This window comes from Teleopsis dalmanni, chromosome 2, assembly GCF_002237135.1.
Source record: "Teleopsis dalmanni isolate 2A chromosome 2, ASM223713v2, whole genome shotgun sequence".
NCBI lineage: Eukaryota > Metazoa > Arthropoda > Insecta > Diptera > Diopsidae > Teleopsis > Teleopsis dalmanni.
The window spans coordinates 49949493-49973131 of NC_051847.1; the positions used below are offsets into that span (position 1 = coordinate 49949493).

The 23639-nt window shown below is 29.0% G+C and overlaps 4 protein-coding genes across 6 annotated transcripts in view; 2 read left to right on the forward strand and 2 right to left on the reverse strand.

Annotated features, from left to right (window-relative positions):
* The first annotated feature begins 1842 nt into the window (after positions 1-1842).
* LOC119674503 (sperm surface protein Sp17-like) lies at positions 1843-3029 on the forward strand. Its single transcript, XM_038085643.1, has 2 exons — positions 1843-1870; positions 2694-3029. The coding sequence occupies exons 1-2, from the start codon at positions 1843-1845 to the stop codon at positions 2924-2926; spliced, it is 261 nt and encodes an 86-aa protein (XP_037941571.1). The 3' UTR covers positions 2927-3029.
* A 4026-nt stretch (positions 3030-7055) lies between these two features.
* LOC119680699 (U6 small nuclear RNA (adenine-(43)-N(6))-methyltransferase) lies at positions 7056-9973 on the reverse strand. Its single transcript, XM_038093641.1, has 5 exons — positions 9832-9973; positions 9558-9768; positions 9093-9501; positions 8801-9036; positions 7056-7401 (listed from the first exon to the last, which is right to left on the reverse strand). The coding sequence occupies exons 1-4, from the start codon at positions 9937-9939 to the stop codon at positions 8880-8882; spliced, it is 885 nt and encodes a 294-aa protein (XP_037949569.1). The 5' UTR covers positions 9940-9973; the 3' UTR covers positions 7056-7401; positions 8801-8879.
* Positions 9974-11253: 1280 nt separating this feature from the next.
* Positions 11254-12796, forward strand: LOC119680716 (DNA-directed RNA polymerases I, II, and III subunit RPABC4-like). The gene is made up of 3 exons (XM_038093666.1): positions 11254-11417; positions 11483-11575; positions 12673-12796. The coding sequence occupies exons 1-3, from the start codon at positions 11357-11359 to the stop codon at positions 12693-12695; spliced, it is 177 nt and encodes a 58-aa protein (XP_037949594.1). The 5' UTR covers positions 11254-11356; the 3' UTR covers positions 12696-12796.
* A 1349-nt stretch (positions 12797-14145) lies between these two features.
* The window catches only part of LOC119680672 (protein charlatan-like), a 30280-nt gene continuing 20786 nt past the window's right edge, over positions 14146-23639 (reverse strand). For 2 of the 3 annotated variants that reach the window (XM_038093606.1, XM_038093605.1), the window contains exons 2-7: positions 20445-20677; positions 19760-20304; positions 18420-19379; positions 17399-17548; positions 16994-17296; positions 14146-16104 (exon numbers count right to left, since the gene is read on the reverse strand). In XM_038093606.1, coding sequence (XP_037949534.1) covers positions 14337-16104; positions 16994-17296; positions 17399-17548; positions 18420-19379; positions 19760-20304; positions 20445-20627 — 3909 coding nt within the window. In that variant the 5' untranslated portion in view covers positions 20628-20677 and the 3' untranslated portion in view covers positions 14146-14336. The remainder of the gene's footprint in view (positions 16105-16993; positions 17297-17398; positions 17549-18419; positions 19380-19759; positions 20305-20444; positions 20678-23639) is intronic. The other variant, XM_038093607.1, reaches the window with a different exon arrangement.

Here is a 23639-nt window from a genome sequence, read left to right on the forward strand (position 1 = left end):
CCATACCTGATTGGTATGTTCGCAATTATTACTGGAATTTTGTTAGTTTGCTGTAAAAGTTTTATTAACAAATTCACTTGCTGTGTTTATATTAGAACGAAATCAGAAACCAGCTGTAGAATAATTGAATTAATTCATTATATTTTTATTTTTAATTGTTAAATTTCAATACTATTCTGTTTGTAGAGGCAATATTTGTTTCATGATTTGTTCTTTCTTATGTATAGAACCTAATCTAGGAACGTAATGCTGAAAAAGTCATGCTAATGTTACTCCACTATTCGCACAGGCGAGACCAATATTTTGACGTCATAATTTAACGTCATATTTTTCTGATAATAATAATAATATTTAAAATATTAATATTTAAAATGGAGAACCATTGGAAGTATGATGTATTATTTAAAGTAAAACAATTTTTTGAATAAATTTCTTTCTTTCATTTAAGATGTCACCTCCTAATAATTTATACATTGACGTGTTTTTGAGAAAACAAATTTGAATTTAATTAAAATTATTAATACAACTTCATCAGTGCAAACAAATAATATAGAAAAATTTAAATACAATTTAAATATTTTTATATATTTTTAAATAAAACAACGAGTCCAAATACATCTGATGTCCTGAATAAATTGTTTATATGAATAATAATAATTTAACGGCATATGGAATAAATATTTGATTATAGAAAATTGTATTTATTATTTTTGAATGTTTTTAATAATTTTATTTGACATTCAAAATACTGCATAAATAAAGCACGATAAAATATTTGTTTACTTATTTGGGCAAAACATTGAAGTAATTTTTTTGAAGTTTATATAAAATATGACCTCAACGCGATATGCAAACAACTGCCAAAATTGAAACCTAAAATTTAATTTAAAATAATTAAAAAATATTTTGTGAAAACGAATTTTTGCATTTTATGTAAATTAAAAAAGTTTGAAACATTTTTGAATTTTTTGTTCTTTTTTCTGCATTGAATGAAATTAATCATTCGAATAATATTCAAAAACTTACTTTTTATTGATATTTTAAAAAAGTAAATTTTATTTCTTTGTAAACAAAGCATATAAAAAGGTCCTTGAGGCCATGTGCTGAACATTGAGATATTGTTGATATAGTTTAATTGACATGAATAAAATAATTGTATTTTGTTTATTTAATATTAAATATGCAACACCGTAGAAACTATAACTATTGTGATGTACTTTCTAGCTTTACTTTCTAGTAACTTAACAAAATTGATCTCCGCGCTTCTGTGAAATATCAGAACACATTGACTTTGAGTGCCCAAAATTAGGTAATAGCTATCTTCTCTATATTGGAAATAGACTAGTTCCTCTGCATAATATAAAACACAACAAAACATATAAGTCACTCTTTTATAAACGGGACGACTTTTGACCTCATCACATTCGATAGGCTGGAGTTTTTTTTTATAAAATCCTAATAAAAAAAAAGATCCGTATCTTAGTGAAAAATTTTTATAATTATCCCTACGGAGTTTTGAGAATTTGAGTTTTGGACAAAATTTTAAATGGCCATATCTTAGACCCTGTAAATGATACAGCTAACTGCATTTAAAAGATATTGGATTTAAGATTTTATAAATAGTTACATTTACAAATAATTAAAAAAAATTTAGTTAAATTTATTTTTCATTTATCATTTGATTTAATCATTATATTATAAAAACTCAAATTTTTTGTCAATATCCATCCAGTTTAAAAAAGAATGATCTGTATGCGGGTTAAGTAATGACTTAGTAATCTGTCGAAATGATTAACGAGCATATATCTTTTTCGAATACGGAAAGGTATTTAAGACCTCAGTATGAGACTTGAAAAAGCCATCAATAAAGGTATGAATAAAGAAAATATACAAACCGCGATAGTCGAGTTGTTAAATAAATATTCTTAAATGATGGATAAGAAAACCAGATTGAAAAATAACCAGAGAGAGAAAAAAAGACAGAGAAAGGAAAAAGACAGTAAGAGTGAGAGAGAAAAAGAAAGAGAAACAGAAAGAGGTAAAAATAGAGGCAGACAATGAAACAGAACGAGGCAGAGAGAGAATGAGATGGAAAGAAAGCGACAGAGAGAGAGACAGCCAGAGAGACAGAGAGTGAGAGTAAAAGTAGAAGACAAAGACAGAGAGGGAAAGACACAGACAGAAAGAGAGAGAGGAAGACAAAAATGGAGATAGAGAAGTATAGAAAGAAAGAGACAGGCAGAAAGAGAGAGTGAGATACAGAGAGAGAGAGAGACAGGAATGCTCTCTGAAGTTTTGAAAAATTTTGGAGAGTGGAAAATAAACTACTTGAAAAATGTGTAAATCCTCCCAATTCTCTGAAATTATAATTAATTGAAAAAAAGCAAAAAAAACAGTTTACTAGAATATCCCTTCCTAGTACATACCTGGCTGCGCCACTGTAGCAAACGCTCTTCGCTATCTCTTTGAAGTTTTACTATAGTTTGGAATTAAATTCACAATTTTTTATACAATTTCGATTTAACTTACATAGTACATCTAATTTCAAATCAATAATGCAAATTATGATTTTATAAATGAATAAAAAGTCTTTAATTTAATAAATCTTTAAGTTATTAAGATTTATTGAAAGTTATATATGATGTTAAATCATTTTAAAAATATAATAATTTTATTAAATATTTTTCTTTCAGAATTATGTGACGCTGCTCTTAAAATTCAATCAACTTTCCGTGGGCATTTGGCTCGGAAACTTGTCAATAAGGATGAACCAGAAGATGTTGACATACAGGAAATAACTAAAAAAGTTGCTGAGGAATTAGATATTGATCTCACTGATCCAGAGCTTAATAAAGCAGCTACTAAGATACAAGCATCATTCCGGGGCCATAAAACCCGTAAAGAAGTACCAACTTCGGCTGAATAAAAATTGTAAGCCATCCCAATGGATTTCCCGAAAATGTATATTTTTGTGGAAATATATTTGAAAGAAATTCAATTTAACGTGTGCGCATAAAACAAACACACAAACAAAGCAAACATTAAGTATAAATTGTTAAAAACACATAGAAAGAAAAACTATTTTAAAATAAATGAAAACATTGCAAAACATAATTTAAACTTATTAAAAGAAAAGAAGAAAATAATAATAACAGACAAAATCAGTCCAAATTTAGTTTGTTTAATTACAAAAAAATAGGTATGTTCACTCGATGGTGCAATTGTGATAAATGTTTGTAGAATGTGAAAATCTCATAAAAGAGTTCTAGATTTTCTACTGCAATTGGAATAAATTCTTTTTTATGTAAAATTACACATTTGTCACAGCCTACGTCTATATCACATTTGTGCAAAATATTGAATTATGAGTAAAATATATAAGCAAAAAACTTCAACTATGTTATTAAATTCTCAAATAGAGCTAAGAGTTTTAAATCCACATTTTGCAATGGAGTGTTCTCGCTTTTTTGAAAGAGTTCCACACATATTGAACATAATTCCATCAAAGAATGGCCTAACCCTTACAATTTTTTAAATTTTGAACAATTTTTGCATAAAAAATACAAACTGTTGTATGAATATAATAAAGAAAATATATAAAATAATATATGATAAAAATTTATTGTTTTAGCTTTAATAAAATTAAGTAAATTGCATATGAATGAGATAAACTTCAAGAAAAACATTTACAACAAAATTATATGATGATTTTGATAAATTTTAAGCTTCTTTATAATGGGTACTGTATTTATTATGTCAATTTATATTTAACTAAACAATTAAAATTGCCAAAATATATACAAAATTAAATTAATTTTCATTTCATTTATTACTCAAAATTTTTAAAAAAAAATTTCAAAATTTTTTTTACTCAAAAATTTTAAGTGACATACCTACAAAAGAATTACTAATAAATTGGCTATTAGTGAGTATTGAACTTATGCACTTAAATTAATAATAATTGATTTAATTAAAAACATTAATTTTTCTTAAAACTCCGAAGTTTATATATGTTTTAATTTATAAAATACTTATTGAATAAATTTTATATGTATACTATTGCAGTGACTGCAAAACTGTATGGTTCTTTCATTTCTGAATAAATTAATAAAATATATTTAGCACGGACCTCAACCATTTAAATTTAACTATAAAAATATAAAGAACATTTTGTGATTAGCGCTAAGTTAGCTAAATCTAAACTGAAGAGCACTCTGTACCATAAAAACTCGACTTAATAACTGATATTGGAATTGTTTTTGTAGGCTGTAGTCTTTGACTATAGCATAACGCAGCAGAGGTTTTCATTAGCCAAATAATTAATATATGGCAGTTTTTTTTATTAATTTAGTATTTCTCTTGGAATTACAAAATTTCTAACAAAAATCAAATTTTTACTACAAATAAACTAAGAACTTACTTAAAATTTATAATATTAAATTTTAACTTTTCAATATTAAGTTCATTTTAATTAGGATTAATTTTAAAAAAGTAATACTATTATACCTAAAATGAAAAGCAATCTAATTAAATAAATAAATTATTTAATAGAAAATTTATAAACAAAAAAAAAATAAATTTGCAAAATATGTTAAAGTGGCACATCAATTTATGTATTGAATCAAATCTGAATTATATTGTAAACTTAAAGTAAAATATATACAATATTAATAAAATATTTATTTATGCTAAACCATTAAATCCTATTAAACTAATTTTTAATAAACAAATAAATTTTTAAAATATTTTTGGCATAAAATGATTCTTTCGAAATTTTTTAAATTTATATTCATATAAAATTTATTTGAAATTAATTAATAATTAATAATTTTGTATGGATTTATTTTTAATAAATAATAAATTTAATTTTTATTTCTGGCATAAGAGCATTTTTGTTTGTTTTTATAAATTTAAATATATTTTTTTTGAAACTAAAAATAATATATATAAATTTATTTTTAATAAAGAAATGTTATATATGTAATAAATATTATATAATAATAATATTTATATATAACAAAGATATATTAATATTATTTTTAATATGAAAATTTTTTTGGAATTCCTTAAATTCATATTCATATGTATTTTAATTGTGGCTAATAATTTTATATGGAATAAGTTATGTTATTTTATGTTAATTTAAGTTATGTTATTATGTTAAGTTATTTTATCTCTCCCCAATTTAGGAATACCTTCAGAATAAGTTATATAGTTTAATTTATATAATTTCTGTTAAAATTTAAATAAATACATACAATTTATTTATTAATATTATTTATATTATATTATATTATATTATATATATTATAAATTATTTACAATGGGATTTAAAATTATTATCTACCATTATCATATAGCGTGTTAAAATATTTCAATTGCTACTTGTAATATATTAAATTATAATAAAAAACATTTTTTTTAATTGAATTTGTGTATTGTTTAAAATATTATGTTTTATTTTCCTTTAATATTATAAAAAAATTTTTATATATGCTCTAATTAATTTAGCTATTAATTTAAAATTTTTAATAAGGCAAAATTATGAAGAAATAATTAAAAATAAAAAAAATATTTAATTAAAAATATTGAAAATGTCTTAAAAAATATTAATTACAATATAATTCAAATACAAAATTAAACTAATAAAATTTCCCCAAACAACATTTAGTGAAAAATAAACTATGAATATAAAAATGAAATGTTTTTCTTTATAAATACTCAATATAAAAAGTTTTGAATAATGGTAAGTATTAATATTATTTACTGACTGTACTCTTCTATCTTCATTTAAAAATTTATAAAAATTTGGCACTGAAATTTCGAGTTTTACAAAATATCAATTGTAGCTTCATTACTATTTGATATCAATTTTTTGACAGTAGATCCGTTGCACAGTTTAGTTAGGATAATGTTAAAGTGAGGTTGGTTTTAACACGGATAGATTAATATTGCATAAAAGCATATTTAGGGCTTCAATTATAAGAGACAGTTTGTACTATGACACCCCAGAAATATCTAACAAATTTATGAAGCTATACAATTAGCTTATAACTTCAGCCGTATGTCGTAAGTAACAAACTCGCCTTCGATTTGACATCACTTATTTGGTATCCCTCAAATTAAAATCTAATACCTACATTCTATATCATTTGACGAATTTGTTAAATAATTTGGATTTATCAACTTAAAAAATAAATCCGATTTCAACATTTTTTTGTATGATAGCAACCCTAAATAAAAATTTTATAGCCTAGTTCTGCTCTTTTGTATAGAGATTTACATACTTAATTGACCATTACAGAAGCGAGTCGTACTTAGTTGTGTCCAAAACGTTCCGTCAGACAGATCAGTGGCTTGCTGTCGTCAGTTGGTGGTACGACCGCCTTCATATCGTTTGACACCTGTAAAGGACATTACAAAGAAGATACGAATGCTCTCTAACGAGTTTTCCACCAGCGGGTAACGAAGCAAACACTTTTCTAGTCAGTTCATTTCACACGAAATGACCAAGCCATCGGAACCGCTAAATTATTACACACTTAACTATAGCAATGTCACGGTATAGCTCATACAGCTCACCATTCCATATAATTCGATACTCGCTGCTTCTAACGCCTTCGCATCACTGTTGGTAATTGTCCAAGCTTCTGCACCAATAAACTGGACAAGCATGATAAGAGACTTGTTGACAGCGATTTTTGATTGTCGAGAGAGAGCGCGAAGTAACATCTGTTGGTAAAAGTGTTTCCTCGTTAAATCTTATAGAGAGATTATTTAGTATAAATATAATGCAGATCTACTCAACGGTTTAGGAGTTCTTTTGGTATAAATAACATAACTAAATTTATATATACAGTCGAAATCGGTTATAACCACATTGGAGGCACCAACCTTATTTGAAGTTTATGAGTTGTAATATAAATTAAACGATTAAAAATTTCAGTAATATTCATTAAAGCATATATATTATATAAATCAATTATATTCATCCGTTTTTAAATTATATTTCATTTATTTATTTAGAAAAATATATATGTTGATATAAGTTATATATTCTTATTTACATATTATTTCCATTCTGGGAAAAATAATTTATAATTTTTGTTAAGTAGTCACATTTTAAACGCGTATACTCCGAGTCCTTGCAGTCGACCAGGATTTGCATAGCTATATACATAACTATTAAAATTAATAATCCATAATTCATCTAGAGAAAAATTTTTTTTTGGTGATCATTGGTGTATTGACTACCAATCCATCAAGCACATCCACTTCAGATTCAGTTCCATTATAATGAACAAATTATTATCTTGGCTCAATATTAGTACCAGCTTTTTTATCTTCGTCTGATTACGAATCAGACTTCACTTCTTAGTTGTTTTGGTAGCTCAGAGTAACCTAAAAAGTAAGTATACATAAAAGGATCAGAAAACGTACACAATGAAATAGGCTGGGAAAAGTAAGGAGGTATGAAGTCGGTAGAGATATGTTATATAGCACGTTCTTTTAAATAGTTTTTTCCTTAAGCAGTATTTCCGTTAAAAATAACATACTTTGTATAAAAAATAAAAACTGTAGATAAGGAACATTAAGCGGTTAAGAAAGATTTCCATTTATAAACTTTCACTGTATTACAAGAAAAAAAATTATTCTGTCTTCAATTGTTAAGCATTACTAAGAATTGAGTTTGATAATTCGATTTGAATTTGACAATATTGTTCGAAGAAAATTATAATCCAATCAACATTTTCAAAGAGAAGCATTTAGCGCATAATTAATAATAATAAAATACAGTTTCTTCTATAAAATGAATTAATAATGATTCTTAAATCGTTTAAGAATGAATACTGTTCCTAACGCAATTTTCACCAAGTCAAAAGTTTTTCGATGTATTAATTTTGTATATATATGACGGTAATTGAGTAATATTGAATATCCAAACTATATGGATAGCGCCTACCTCAAACTCAATCACAGGAAGAAGTAATACTTCTTTATATAGGATGGAGTTCTTAATAAGTAGGGTATGGTCAAGCGTAATATAAAAGGCACTAACTATCTTTTAGCCTATACCCTATTAAGACCATCGCGTGTCAGGCTATATTACACTTTTCATGAGGTAGCCTGTTTTTAATGTCGATTCTTAATTTGAATAGAACACCATGGAACTAGAGAGCAAAACTTAAAAAAAAACAGTAATATTCAATGTTATTCGACCCGTGCCGTTAAGATGAATGATATTACGTTAGTGTATTTCCAAACGCAGGCCTCGAGACAAATAGCGTCCTGCTGGTTCTTGTAATAAAGCCTGGTCCGGAAGTCGATCCGGTTCGACTCTGCTTTCTACGCAATTCGTGAGTTTAAAAGCGTAATAAACAACGAATAATAACAAAACAAAGTAAAAGGTTCGGTAAAACTGGGCTGTTATTTTGGACACTAATCACGTATCGTATATATAACTAGTTTTATCTACATGTGTCATGGTTACGATATGACATGGATTGCCAAGTATTAAACATATTAGCGGTATACATGATCTCGATAATCGAGTAATACAGTAAAATACCAAGAGCAAATTCAATTCACATGTACTCGTTATGTATTTTGTACTCGTTGTAACTTAGCGTTGTTATTGTTTTTCCAGTTATAAACATAAATATATATTAGACAGAGTAAATTTGAAACAAATTAAAATAATCTTGTTTAATTATAATTCTAAGTTTCTGCTCTATGATACACATTTTATATTAAAACTAAGTGTGTATAATAGTATAATGAAATAAATATTTTGAATTACCTGTTACTTCCAATACATTTCATTTCGTATCCCATTGTTTATATTTTAAAATTTTATTAATGAATTCGATAGTGTAATACTATAGCATATTATCGCTAAAAGACCAGGCAATACACCAACGTGTTGTGTTGCCTTGATGAAATTCGGTTGTTGCGATATGCTTTATATCAATTTTCTTTAATATTTCCTGTACTTGGCTAACACTACTTTTATGGCCAAGCATCGAACTAAATATCCTAAAAAATTTCAAATTACGTGATTAAATTATTAATTAATAACATTTTACACTTACATTATACGTTCTGAATACAGCAAACTTTCTTCTACGATACGTTCAACAAATTTTACCTCACCACCAGGACAAGCTAATTCTTCCATATTGCCTGTCGTGCAATTACGTGGAGGTGGACGTTTTTTACTCTTACGAGTTGTACCATTAAATGGATTTGATAAAGATGAATTGTAAAATGGTGGATTGCACATAGAAAAGTGGAATTTCATATCATCCGGGCATGTTTGAAAGAAATTTTTAAAAATTACATCTTTGTTGGGTTGCGCAAATAAACTAATCAATTGTTGCATATTGTTTGCTTCTATATTTTTTTTCGCATATTCCAAATTAACACTATTAGATTCCAAAGCTGTCATTTGCCAATTCTTTTTTGCACCAAGTAAAGCGTAGATGCAAGAGGAGCCGCAACCTAAAATTGCTTCCATATAGTTTTGAAAATAGACAAATTATTTTGATATTAATTACCTATATCGATACCTTTGACATCTTTAACGTTTATTTTGGTTAGTAGATCTTCCAACCACAATATGTAATTAAGACGCAATGGTACAGTGGGAATTAGGTTGCCCGGTGCAATTTCAATTTTTAAATTAAAATATTCCTTCAATAATGTTTCAGTTAACGTACGTAAAGCATTATCATTTTTATAATTAGGTATAACTTTTCCATTAAGTTCCTGAAATCATTATTACTAATTATTATGAAATATATACAATATATTGTTATAATTTAAACAAACCAATTTGCAAATCATACGAAAATCTTTATGTTTTATGGCTAAAGCAATATAATCAGGTTGTGTACGAAATACGTTTCGTGGGTGCATTTTATTTTTACTTTTAAACATAGTTATTTTGTAAACAAATCTTTTAACAAATAACAAAAAACCAAAATATGTAGAATAACAAAACAAAATCACATTAAACTAATAAAGTGGTATTGCGAAAAACCGTCAGTTTTGATAGCTGCCAATGAACATAGCTCGCAGACAAAAAGCCAATTCAAACTAGATGTAGCATTTATAACTATTCAACCTGTGTTCATATGCTTATGTCAATGCGCTTAAAATCAAGCATACGTTTAGTTAGAGGTATATGTGGAACACGTGTAACATATTTTTACAGAAAGTTTATTTTAATTAGATAATAACAACATTAAGTTTTGCCGATAAACGAGTAGCCGCGACTATGACATTTCATTCCCAGGCAGATCTCTAATAGAAACTATTAAATTGCAACAAATAAATATGTGTGTTTATGATTCGCTTACTGCGTTACAAACAGATAACAAAACAAACATATAATTTTTGTATAATGTGTGTAGGGAGTATGGACAATAATAAATAATAAAATGTTTATGTAGAAATTTGCTAAAGGTTGGCTCTTAATCTTTATAGATACTATTCAATGGGAATGATTACGATTACTGGAGCTGTAAAATTTGACAAGAGATTTTGTTCAAATCAATAATAGTAATTAGGTGGAACTTTTTCTTCTCTGCTATATATCGATACAACTTGATTTTCGGACTGAACAGCAGCAAATTTTTACTTGAAAAACAATAAACGTTCACATTATCTTACGACATGTATACAATATATACTACATGACGAATCTTACAGGCTCCTCGGGGAGGTATGCAGATTTGAGGTCAATTATTGCTTAGTCTGATGAAGTAAAGTAAAGAGGAGTTTTGAAGAAACTTCGAGTTCATAAAGAGTTAAAGTGCTCATGTGCACTGGCTCAAATAGCTTTAACATAATAGTAATCTATTATTAGGCCGTGTGTGAGTAGATTGATAGTTATTTGACGGAAATAGTAATTTATGTCGGTATGGCAGCAAATGTTGGTTTTTAGATAAAAATTAGGTAAATTAGGTATTAGCATTGTGAAAATTTTAAAAGATGTTTAATAAATAAATTCGAAAACTTTTAACTACAAATAATAAATAAGTGCAATATATAAATATTTACATAAGTGCAGTGCAAAAAATCCCTAGGAAATTTCAATTAGCTTTACCGCAATTTGCTCGAACTCGCACACGGCCTTACTCAAAGTTACTATGAGTAGCTCGTGGAGCAGGCCTATAATATGACATATAATTTTCTTACACAAAAAGCGAACAAATTAAAGTGTATGAAATGATTCTAAATCACTTGTCATACAAATGTGCGTTGCCGCTTAAGTCTGTTGTATGCGACACTACACAAGTTTATTTATTAAATTTTAAATTGTTTGATTTATTAAAATAGAAAAAGCAGAAAAATGTCAGAACCTAGTACTACCGAAAGTGTGCTAAAGACTGCAATGACTTACATTTGTGGTGGTAAGTACAATGTGTATTCTTTGATCGGCCTAAATTCTCAAAACTTTTACTCTCGTGTTTCTTAGAATGTCATCACGAAAATGAAATGCGTCCTAGAGATCCAATTCGTTGCCGAGAATGTGGCTACCGTATTATGTACAAGAAACGCACTAAGAGATGTAAGTATTATTCAGTTATTAGTTCATAATTTTAACCTGTTAAAATGTGATTTATAAAGTAAACGAGAGCTCTTGAATTATTAAGTTTGGATTTTTAAGAGGCTTTATTGTTTTTAATCCAATGTAATACCATAAAAGTACTTCATATAATAAAATTATAGTTTCATCAGATGTTGAAAGTGTGCATTTACAAGTATGTTTACTACAATGAACTAAGCTTAAAAATTCCACATGTGTGATCCTACCCCATTCTTTAAATGATCTAGTTTATTACAGGTAAAATACTCCCAGAAATATAGTTTTAGGATCATTTCATATTTATTACTTTTCGTATTTGACACACAATCTAATAAACATATTTCTTTAGAATCTATTTATATATATGAAACTCGCTGTTTTTCGACCGTACCCACTGGGGTCGTGGGTACTTATACCACATAGCCTAAATATAGGCTATAACAATCGTACTTAGGATTATGTTATTAGAGTGTTTCGGGCACAGCATGAGTAAAATTGTTGTTGTTTTTAATGCAAATTATAAAATTGAGATTGAAAAACAATATGTCGGTTCCAATTTCGGCGGGCTATTTTTGCATCAGCAGTTAAGAGAAACAGTATTGTTCAGTAATAAATTTCAGAATTTGCGCTTTTTAGGAGCAAATTACTACAATTTTAATACGTTTTGGAGAAAAAATTGCAGTAAGCAATACAGTCTATTTTATAAACTGCTAATAAGCACTTTCCGATGTGACAGTCTACATAATATGCATTTTCGTCATAGCCCGAAAGAGCTAATTTTACGTGCCCGAGACAGTCTACATAATATGGCCCTTACAGTTCACTACTACCGTCTGATCACCATTATTCCAGAATCGATCAATATACCCCTAATATCAAATTATCTACTTATTGAGAAACACTGATGTAAAGGCATAAAATTGTATGGCTGTCGTAGTTATAATTATCGCAGTATCGTCATTCTATTGATTAAACTCGTTCCAATATAACACACTTAAATTACATGCGTTTATGAGCTTATAAAAAAAATCTTAAATAATTTTATGTTTTTAAAACAAATATATTTTATTTCTTTTCAGTGGTTGTATTTGATGCTCGTTAAATATAGCTGTTAACTGGCCTTATAATGGATGTTTATATATTTAAAGTAAAAATAGTTTAAGAGTACCATATACACATAATAAATATTCTGTAAATGATAAACCTTTGTTTTTTTTCATTAATTATTTTCAAACTGCCACAAAAATAAATCATTATTATTATTATTGTAAGGGGATGTGGCACTGTGACCATCGAGTCTATTGTGTCCCTTTGTAGGCCTAGAGTAGGTCTTTAAACCTTAATAAATCATACTACAAATTAATTTTTTTTTAAATTTATATTTATTTTAAATATTTAGAAATATTTATTAAACTAAAACACACTTCCACAATATATTTTTTTTATATTCATTAATTTTATTTTTTAATGTAACGCATTGAATAATAATAGCGTTTATTACCATATTATTATCAAATTAGATGATAATCCATTAATCGTTTTTAATTTAAATATACATGCATTTTTAAAGTTTTCATCCAAAAATTTAATTTAACATTTTGTTTTGCAAAAACAAATAATAAATATACTAAAATTACTTTTTCACGATATAATTTTGTGGTTTTGTATTTTTGTTTTTTTTTTTTTTTCATTTTTCAGTCAAATTTGATTATTGTGGATTTTTTAACTTCGTATTTATTTTTCTAATTATCAATTAATTCTTTTAGTAGGTATACCTTATGCTGCTTGGGCTGTATATATGTGTATTTTTTTTTATCAGTTATATTTATTAAATTAAACATATAAATAATAAAAAGTTTACTATAATAATAAAAGTATAAAATTTTAAATACAATATCATAAAGTAAAATCATTAAAATTATAGAGAATGTTTTGATTATAATCTTATCTACTACAAACGTAATATTTGAACATATATTATTTTACACATAATAGTAATGATACAATTATTTAAATTTTAATGAATTTAAATCAAATGTAATACTTATATAGTAATGAAGAATGGCAATCAATATTTAAATTCTAAATAAAACTCATTAAATCATATATGTATATTAAATTAAAGCTTGGATATATAGTATATAAATGTAGATATAAATAATTATGAGATTATAACGAAACGAGGGTGGATTTTGAACCTAATTTCTATGTCGTTTAAAATTTTTTAAAATAATTTACATTCCTACTTTTGTCTTTTCAATTTAAATAAAATCAAACTTCAGGTACATCACAACTTAAAATTTAATTAAAATATATAAAATAAATGCAATATCAAATTTGAAATACAATATATAAAATGGCAAGAAAAATTGAATTTTATTTAATACAAAATTATTTGCCTTTAATAAAAATTCATATTTGCTTAATGTTTTAATAAGCAAAAAATATCAAATTTAAATATCAACTAATATAAAAAATTTTTATATCAATAAATATAGTCAAATGTTTTTAAAATTTAAACTAGTAAAATATAAAATAATTCTCGATGGATATTTCAGCTTAGGTTTCATTAAGTGATTTGCTACAAACGAAAATTTAGGAAGATTTATTATTTTCTTTTTTTTTTGTTTTTGATATAAATCGCAATTAATGAGTTCAAATCTACGAAATTCAACAATTGAAATTAAAATAAATATATAAATAAATTCGTGTAATATCAAAATACTCTCAACTTATTTAATATTTATAATTCACTATAATTTGTCGCCGACTTCTTCACTTGATTCTTTCTTTGGACCACAGCACTGTGAGCGCGTTTATAGTGCAAACTCAAATGGATTTTGTGCTTACATACTTCACCGCACAAACCGCAATTTTTTGGTTGACTCCGATGTCTCCACATTCGATGCAAAGCCAGTGTACCTTTTGTGTGGTAGCTAAACATCATTGATTGCCACCGTTTCGTTTTGGTGCAGATAGCACAGCGAAGCTTCCGATTAACCATACGACTTAAGTATTTATCACGCAGCATTGATACGACCGCTTCTGGTGTAAGTCGTATCTTTTTTGGTTGAGCTTGTTTACGAGATGAGCGTTTATCATGCAAAGAAGAAGAAGAGGAGCTAGATGAGCTTGCTGCCAGATTGATGACAGCATCATTTTGTTCTTGAGGTTGAGGTGTTGGTTTTGGCGATGGCATCGATTTCTTGCTAAAATCCAGTGGTGTTGCTAGGTATTGTTGTTGGCTCGCTGCGTCAGCTAAAAGCGGTAGTAAGGTAGCAATTTGAGATAAGGATTTGCGTGGCGGTCGATTCCTTATTGAATTTGTGACTTGTTGTTTCTTTGGACTTTCTCTACGTTGTACTGGCATTTCCTGTTGATAACGTTTTAATGGTGATTTAGGTTTATTATTTGAACGCACACTTATGGAAGTTTCACTAATGGTTGTCAGAGCTGGTATTGGTTTTTCTAATGTTTGCGTTATTGTTGGTGAAGTACGCGGTTGTTTAGGTGTTATCGTGAGTGTAATATCTTCTTTATTTTTCAGGTATTCGATATATTCTTCAGTTTCACTTAATAGACGTTTCTTTTTTGGCGATTGTTCTTGACTTTGTTGTGGTGTTGTAGTAGGTGTTGGCATAGCTGGAAACATAAGTGGTATCTCAGCGTAATACTTATTTATGATATCCTTAACATAGTTCTGAAAATGTGTACCCAATTTGTTAAGGTTTTGATAATCCATTGTAGATAGAAAAGATGCAGTATTGGAATTTTCTTTATCATCTCTACTCAGCAGATCAAGGCGATGTTCACGATTGTGACTGTTGTTGCTATTATTATTGTTATTCGTAATATTGACGGCATTTTTGTGATTTGCTTTAGTTTTACTTTGGTTACTGAAATTAGTATTTACGGGATATTTATATGCGGGAGGCGATTTAATAAGCTGCACTTTATTTTCTTGATCTTCATCATTATCGATCGTTTGATAGTGTTTACGCTTATTTTGGCTGCTTGCTGATTCATTTGTTGTATGTATTGTTGTCTCTTGCAAATCAAAATTTTGACTTAAAAATGCCGACATCGCCTTTCTCTGCTCAGTTTTTATTGCAACATTATTTTTACGCTCTTGTTGTTGTCGTTTTACTGGTGATATATCGTCGTTGGACGTCGTCGATGAAGCGGACGATGGTGTATTTTCATCATCGATACCAGTGGAATGTTGTCGTTGACGCATACCATTCTGCGGTTGATAACCATGGATGCCACCATATTTTGAACGCTGTTGTTGTTGGTGTTGCTGTGGTTGAATCGCATAGCTGATGTTATTCGTATAGCTAAGGCTTTGTAATAGCGCAGCAGCTTCTTTTGTCGTCAATTGCGAAGGCAGTTTATTATTAAACAGGAGTTGATGATTAACTGGAATTTTCAACTCTTGCACGCCCCCCGCTTTATGAAAATCCTGAGCGACTGAAGCTGTATTACGACTAATGGCATCCATTTTTAAAAGACTGTTGAAAGAGAAAAAAATATTAATTTTAAATGTTTGAAAAAAAAACTGTATATATATGTTATAAAATATACTAAACATATTATGACTTAAAAAAAAAAATTTTAAAATAATAAGTATAAATAACTTTGTCAATGTTTAAAATAATAATAATAAAATAATTACATTAAATCAATAATAATAATAAAATAAAATAATAAAACTATTATATTAATAAAATAATAATAATAAAATAAAATAATAATAAAATAAAATAATAAAACTATTATATTAATAAAATAATAATAATAAAATAAAATAATAATAAAATAAAATAATAATAAAATAAAATAATAATAGAAATAAAATAATTATTATTAGGAATAAGGGAGGTAAGCTTAGTTCATGCGGGTCTCCGGCCTCACTTTCCGGGGCGCCGGATTGTGGTCAGTGAGTAGATAATTCCCTCTACCCCGCCACACAAAAAAATAAAATAAAATAATATTCATAAAAAAGTAATAATAATAAAATAATTATATAAGTAACATAATAATGATAAAATAATAATTATATAAATAACATAATAATGGTAAAATGGTAATAATAATAAAAACTACAAATACAATAAAAACGACATAATATAGTGAGAATAATGATATAAACAAAATACTAGGAACAAAAATACTAGCCGAAGGACCTTGCTGTTTTTTATATAGCAATAGGAATGAACACAATTGGGAAGAAAATCAAAAAGAATAAAAATATTAATTAGTTAATATTAACATTAATTACTATATAATGTTATTACCAACTAATTAATAAATGACAAAAGAACAAAAAGAACAATCATAAACAAAATAAAATTAATAAAATTTTTTTTAAGAAATTATTATCAATTTTATTGTAGGTACCGCGCATAGTCTTCTGGATCACTTCCGTCGGCCTCAAGATATTGAAATAAACGTTCGGAACCCCGTTTTTGTGCGGCTGCATTTGGCAGACCGCTTGTTAGTAAGTCGTGTGGTGGTATTAAAGACCCGTTGGCACTCAAACGCCAACCTACCATTGAAGTTGGATTTACAATAATTTCCTGTAGTGGACCACCTGTTATATTGCCGTTACCATTATCATTTGTTGTAGTTGTTGTATAAATAGTAACAGAGCCGCCAGCATTGCCAACAGCATTAGTAGTTGTAGTCGTAGTGTTTCCAACACTATATTAATTTTCCAAATGATAAGTAGCAAAACAAGAAGCGTATATTTTATTTAATATTTTTTATCTAAATAATATTTCAATTTTCTTTATAAATATTTACCTAAAAGTTGTACTAGAATTCTGAAACGTATTTATTTGATTTTCTGTAACTAAGGTGTTGCCAATTGTACGTAATACATTTATATTGGCTGTAGAACTATTGTTAGTATTATTATTCGTATTATTACGTGAAGGTCTACTATCATGTGGACTGGTTTGCATTATAGAAAGAGTAGATAGTTTATAAATATAATTGTTAATACTTAAAATTTTTAATTACTAATATAATTACATTATTCGATTTATATCTAACATAAACTTTAATACATATTATTTAAATTGATAGATTTAATTGTGTTTACAGAAGCATCGATTATAAATTTTTAACTGGTTTAAATAAACTTATTTACTTATAAAAATACCCAAATAACCCATATGAGAGTTTTGAAAGAAGGCACCTAAATGAATTACAAAACATACACTTGCGATGGTGTGGGAAGGAAAGAGAAATTAAAAGAATATGTGAAAGATGTAGTGAGAGAAGAGACAGATATAGGTAGAGTATTAAATATCAGCCTTAAAGAAGGCATCTGCATGAATTAGAAAATTGTGCAGTCGAGATGACGTGAGAAGAAAGAGAAGTTAGAAGAGTATGTAGAAAATAATGTGGGCAGAGATTACTAAATCTCATATTAAATACATAGACTAATAGCAATACGAAAGAAAATGACATAAGGGACTAATAGCTGTTGAGACCTATGATTCCAAAAGAATAAATGAAATTCAGAATATATTCCGTCTCGAAAATATTTAGGGCTTTAAAGTATACTTCTATATTCATCTCAATAAATTATCAGAATTCAACGGAGCTCTTATTACAGTGGATCATCCAAGTGGCCACATACACCATTGAGTAAAAGTGCTTTAGACAGTCACTTAAGTGCTCGTGAATATTTTTTCCAATTTAAAAATTATAACTTCTGGTACAGTAAATACAATTAATTATCTGGGTATTCTATGCGTATTATCTAACTATTATAGTAATAATAATATATTTAGGTTAAAAAAATAACTTTACTTACTGTACTTCATTGACATGGGCCTGAAACTCTTCCTGAGTATCAGCTAAAAAGGAACACTTGTTGCACGCACGCTTATTGTGTACCTTTAATACGTGCGTTGCTAAACGTTCGGAACGTGCTGCTTTATAATCACATAGCAGGCAAACAAAGGGTTTTGTGTGAGTATTCAAATGTCGTTTTAGACCCCACTTATCAGCGCCGGTCCACGGACAATAACAGCAGGTGAAACGTTTCTCTCGTTTTGGTTTAACCAAACCACCACTGGCCATTGTGCCATCATCATTCTTTTCTTGTTTTAATTGTGGTAATGGTGCATCTGTTGCTGTAGCAACAGCTTCAATGGTCTCAGCAATACTAAGACTGGACGAAGTGGGTTGGCGTTGACCTTCAAGGAAAGCATTATCAATTTGCACATTTGTTGTTTGAAACAAATTTGGCTTCTGTTCTGTTTTAATTGTTGTTATTGTTACATTGCCACGTCCACCGGCATGATGATTTGAATTTGGTACATGCCGGCGGGTCTTATTGATGTCATACTGCATTTCACGATGCATACGTAAGAAGTGCTTCTTGACATGATCAGCACGATTGAATTGCTTAAGACAGGCGTAGCACTGAAACGGTTTCTCATCTTTATGAATGTTTTCGTGACGAGTGTATAGATCTCGTCGATCGGTGGAATATGGACAATGAGTGCAGGCGTATCTTTTTTGTACTTGTATGCCATTGTTATTGACGTTAACGTTTTGTGAATTTTGTGACTTTTTACGATTGTTGCTCGTACTTCCTCCCGCATTTGTACCACCAATATTATTGGCTGCATTGCTGATATTCGTTGATGTGTTGGCTGTTTGATTTTGATTGGTAACAACATTTACGATATTCGCTGATGGAGAAGTGCTTGTGTAGATAACCTCTGCGGTGGCGTTGACTGTGGTGGCATGATCATTACGATTTTTTCTACAATACAACAAATAAAAGGGAAATAATTTTAATAAAGTTCAAATGTAAAATATTTTGAAAGTATTGTATAAAATAACAATTCCTCTTTGAAGTACAATACAAAGATTGGATTTGTTCTTATGGTACATGCATGCAGTGCCTTCGAATAAACGACTCTTTATACAAACTTTGTATCATTCGTGGTAACAACAAGATACAGTGCTACCTTTGAATGTTAGAATTTCTGCTACTAACTGTTAGTTGCAAAACTTTCTATTTTTGTATATTCACGTGTCTATATTTGCGGTTTGAGAGCAGCAGGCAGATGTTTTAAGTTCGTTATAAGACAAAGTGCAATTTGTACTGACAGTAGGAAATTTCATTGCATGTTTACTTACTTTGACTTTGGTGTTGTCGTTATTTGTTGTTGTTGTTGCTGATGCTGTTGTTGTTGCTGCTGCTGTTGTTGTTGTTGTTGCTGCTGCTGTTGATGTTGTGTTGTTGTGAAACTTTGTAATTTTCCACCTGTAGTCCATTGTACAATTTGTGGTTGTTGCTGTTGTTGTTGTTCAGTACCAGCTGTTGTGCCATCAGTACTCCAACGCTGATGTTGATCGCCACCAGTTACAACAGTAACACTGGTATTCTGTTGTTGTTGCTGTTGTCCAGTAGCATTTGTAACAACTTTATTTATAGCCTGCGTACTCAAAATGGTACCAGTCGTGGCGAAACCATTTTGCATAAGCGCAGCCAAACCAAAAGCGGTGCTCAAATGATCTTCTGATTTGAAATTACCGCCTGTAGTGGCTACAACAACTGAACCTTCGGGTTGTTGTTGTATTACAACGTTACCCGTTTGTTGAGCAGCAGCTGCCACTACTGAAGTCGCTGCGGCAGCATTATGCTCGTATTCAATTGTTGGCGCCGAGGAACGATCGATTTGCTGTTTATTAAAAAACAAAAGAAAATAAATTTAAATAAAATAAAATAATTATAAATAAAGTCAAAGAAATACAATGCAATCATAGAGGGAATAATTTGAGAGGAAGAACTTTAATGCAAAAATGTGTTTCATTAACTTACCAAATTCGTAAATGAACGTTCTCCTTCGGGCGCTGTGGGCCCAGTAGTTGCCACCTGCGCAACCGGTGTGCCCAATGTATGCAAACCATTTCCGGTCTCTTCTCCATATAATTTTCTTGTGATTTCCTTAAACATATCTTCATATGCGGCCTCAACATTTGAGGACGGTATTAATGTTGCCATGGCTTAAAAAATACTCTTGCAATGTTGCTATAAATACGAACCGGTACAAACTGTAAAAAAAGAGAGAAAATAAATAAATAAACTGAAAACAAACTGAATTATTTTATTAAAACGCGAATGTAAGCACTTTTTAATTTTATTTATTTTTGTTTCATTTTTATTTTTTTAATTTTTGCGCTGTTCGGAGCGGAGCCGGGAGCCGGGAGCGGTGGGGATCGTCGATCGTGCGGCATTGTGGAAGTGGCTAGCGACAGCTGAAACTATCAGTAGACATTTCGAGGAATCTGTTGACACATGACACTTTGTTTATTTTAGTTAACGAGGATGAGTCCGAAGCGGAGCGGTGGGTGGATGGTTAAACCTACGTTTGTCTTTTGACTGCATAACATGACATTAAGAAAGTCATGCACAAATACTTAAGTTTTTTATACGTTTTTGGTGGGAACATATAAGAAGCACAGCAATTTAATCGTTTCGCTTGCAATTTTAATAAAAATAAATAAAACTTTAAAAGGTTTTGAAAAACAAAATTACGCATTTAGAAAACAAACTATAGCAAATATGCCATTAGTTATCAATCGGCCGATGTTGGTTTTAGATAACTAATATTACCCAATTGTGCCTTTTTTCTATAGTCAGCTTTGAGGTGTATAGGGTATCTCAGGAACAACCTTTTCTACGATTCTACGATTAATTAAAATTCGGAAATCTGGTCTGACTACGGGATCACTAGAATAAAAAGAAAACATCTACGACTTTGTCTGTGACATATAAAAGAGGTTTTTGGAATCAATAACTTTGTTTATGACGTATACAAGTGGTTTCTAAGACATCCATAATAATAAAAAAAGAGGTTAGTTACGGCTTGTTTGTGTGATATATAAGAGATTTTTGGAGGTCAACCTCCCTCTAACATATATCGAATCATTTTAAACTAGATATAATAGACTTGTTTAAGTGTCTGAAACAATAATACTGCCAGCAAGAAGTATTAATTAAGCTCCCGTCACTAATATTCATAATACTGACATTTTGAAAAGTCGAAATCTTTAAATACCTAGAGGTAAATCTAAGCATTACAACAAAACTATTAACAGGACATATTTTGCACAACTATATATTATATTGTATGAATGTACATATTTCGTTTTTATTATCAAGCATTCACGACAACAGTTCAGTAATAGTCGAAGTTATCTTGGATAACCTGATAAATCATTTAATAAGTTAATATCAATGACAAACTGGCCAAGAAACAAACTAGTCAGCTGCTTCAACTAAACTAACAGGTCACTGTTTACTAGGAACACATGTTATAAGACTGGGTCTACCGTATAATGACTTTTGTTCGTAATCGTTGGCTACAAGAAGTTTCGAGAAGTTCAGACCCTTTCTTTTATTGACCTGACATGGCTGTCATCCTGCAAAATTACAGATTTAGCTACATTTAGAGATTTTTCAGATTTTATTATTGTATATTTTACCAAAAATTTAACAATAAGTATTTTAATAAGTATTTATAAGTATAATAAGTATTTAAACTTGAATAAGAGTATTGTGCCTTTTAGCGTTGTCAATATGCCACGGGTCTTTTTAGTCTGCGTATGAACAACACTAATATGTGATATCAAATGGGATTACACGGTCGAAAATTTTCGTTTAAATTTAAAACTCAAAGGGTTTTTATATTTATCCAAACTTAAATGAGTTTATAATTTAAACCATTCAGTTTAATAGAATCTTAATGATTTTAAAATAAAACTTGCGGGTTATGTTATCAACTCAAGCAGTTTATTTTCTGCGATTTAAACTTTATATATTTCTTATATATTCAACTTCTAGAGTTTATTTTATATATTACCAATTATAAACTTTAGTAGGTTTAAAAAGTCAACCTCAGAGTTTGAAAATATTGATTTAAACCCTAAAACAGTTTACAGGGTTGAGAATTTAAACTGAAATTTTCGACCGTGTACTCATCATTATCATCTACATGTATACAGTCCATGTAGGACCTAAGCTTGTTTTACGACATTCCTACATTCAGTGAATAATGTAGAGTTTTTAAATTAAATTGGTCAAATTTTACAGATTTTTCACTATTTATAGTGGGTATATTTAACATTTATTGTATAAGTATTTATATTATATATATAGAGATATATGTATATAAACATAAAATACTTCTCGGAAATATAAACGTAGTCTTGGGTAGCACACCCAAAAACGTGTACAATAAGCTAAAAGCTACTAAGACAAATAGTTATGCTCATCTGTAAATTGATTTTCCTTTTTTTTTTTGTTTCTTTTTCAGTTTTTTTTTGTTTTGTTTTTATGAATGTTTATGAACCTTTGTACCTAAAACGACACCGACACCACAACAAATTCAAGGTTTTCTTACTTATCTATGCAGCTAAAGCAAATCAACCCATCCATAAGCTGTCGCCCAAAGATAAATGTCTCAACTTGAATGGAAGCGAAAACTCGGTTGACTTGCCTGCCTGTTGCTCGTACGTATTCCACCAGCCGTGATTGTAACACTTTTTTGTTTTGTTTTCTTATTCGCTTCGAGACTGACTACACCACGCTGCGGTTGGGTGTAGTTGGAGACTAAAGTGGGTGGATGTTCACACAGTTATACATACATACACTCGTATATATTTGTACGTGTCGTTAGTGATATCACATAAAGTATCGTGCAATATTTTACATACAAAAGTCGCGAAAAGTAAACAAAAAAAAAATAAAACAATTTTTGCGGCATAAAAACAGATGATTTGCTTTTGATGCCATGTTGTTCTTAAGAGTTATACGAGTATAGCCTCCTCACTGGTTTGTCTCGTCACTGAAGTCACAGCAAACGGCAGTCTGCTTTCTGCTTTGGGTTTGTCTGTTTTTTAATGCAACACGTTGCTCCCTCACTGCCAGCGAAGGCAGCGTTGGCAGCGATGGGTGTAAATATTGTTTCATGGTATGTTCTCAATAAAGTGGGAAAGTTGCTGTCCGCTTTTT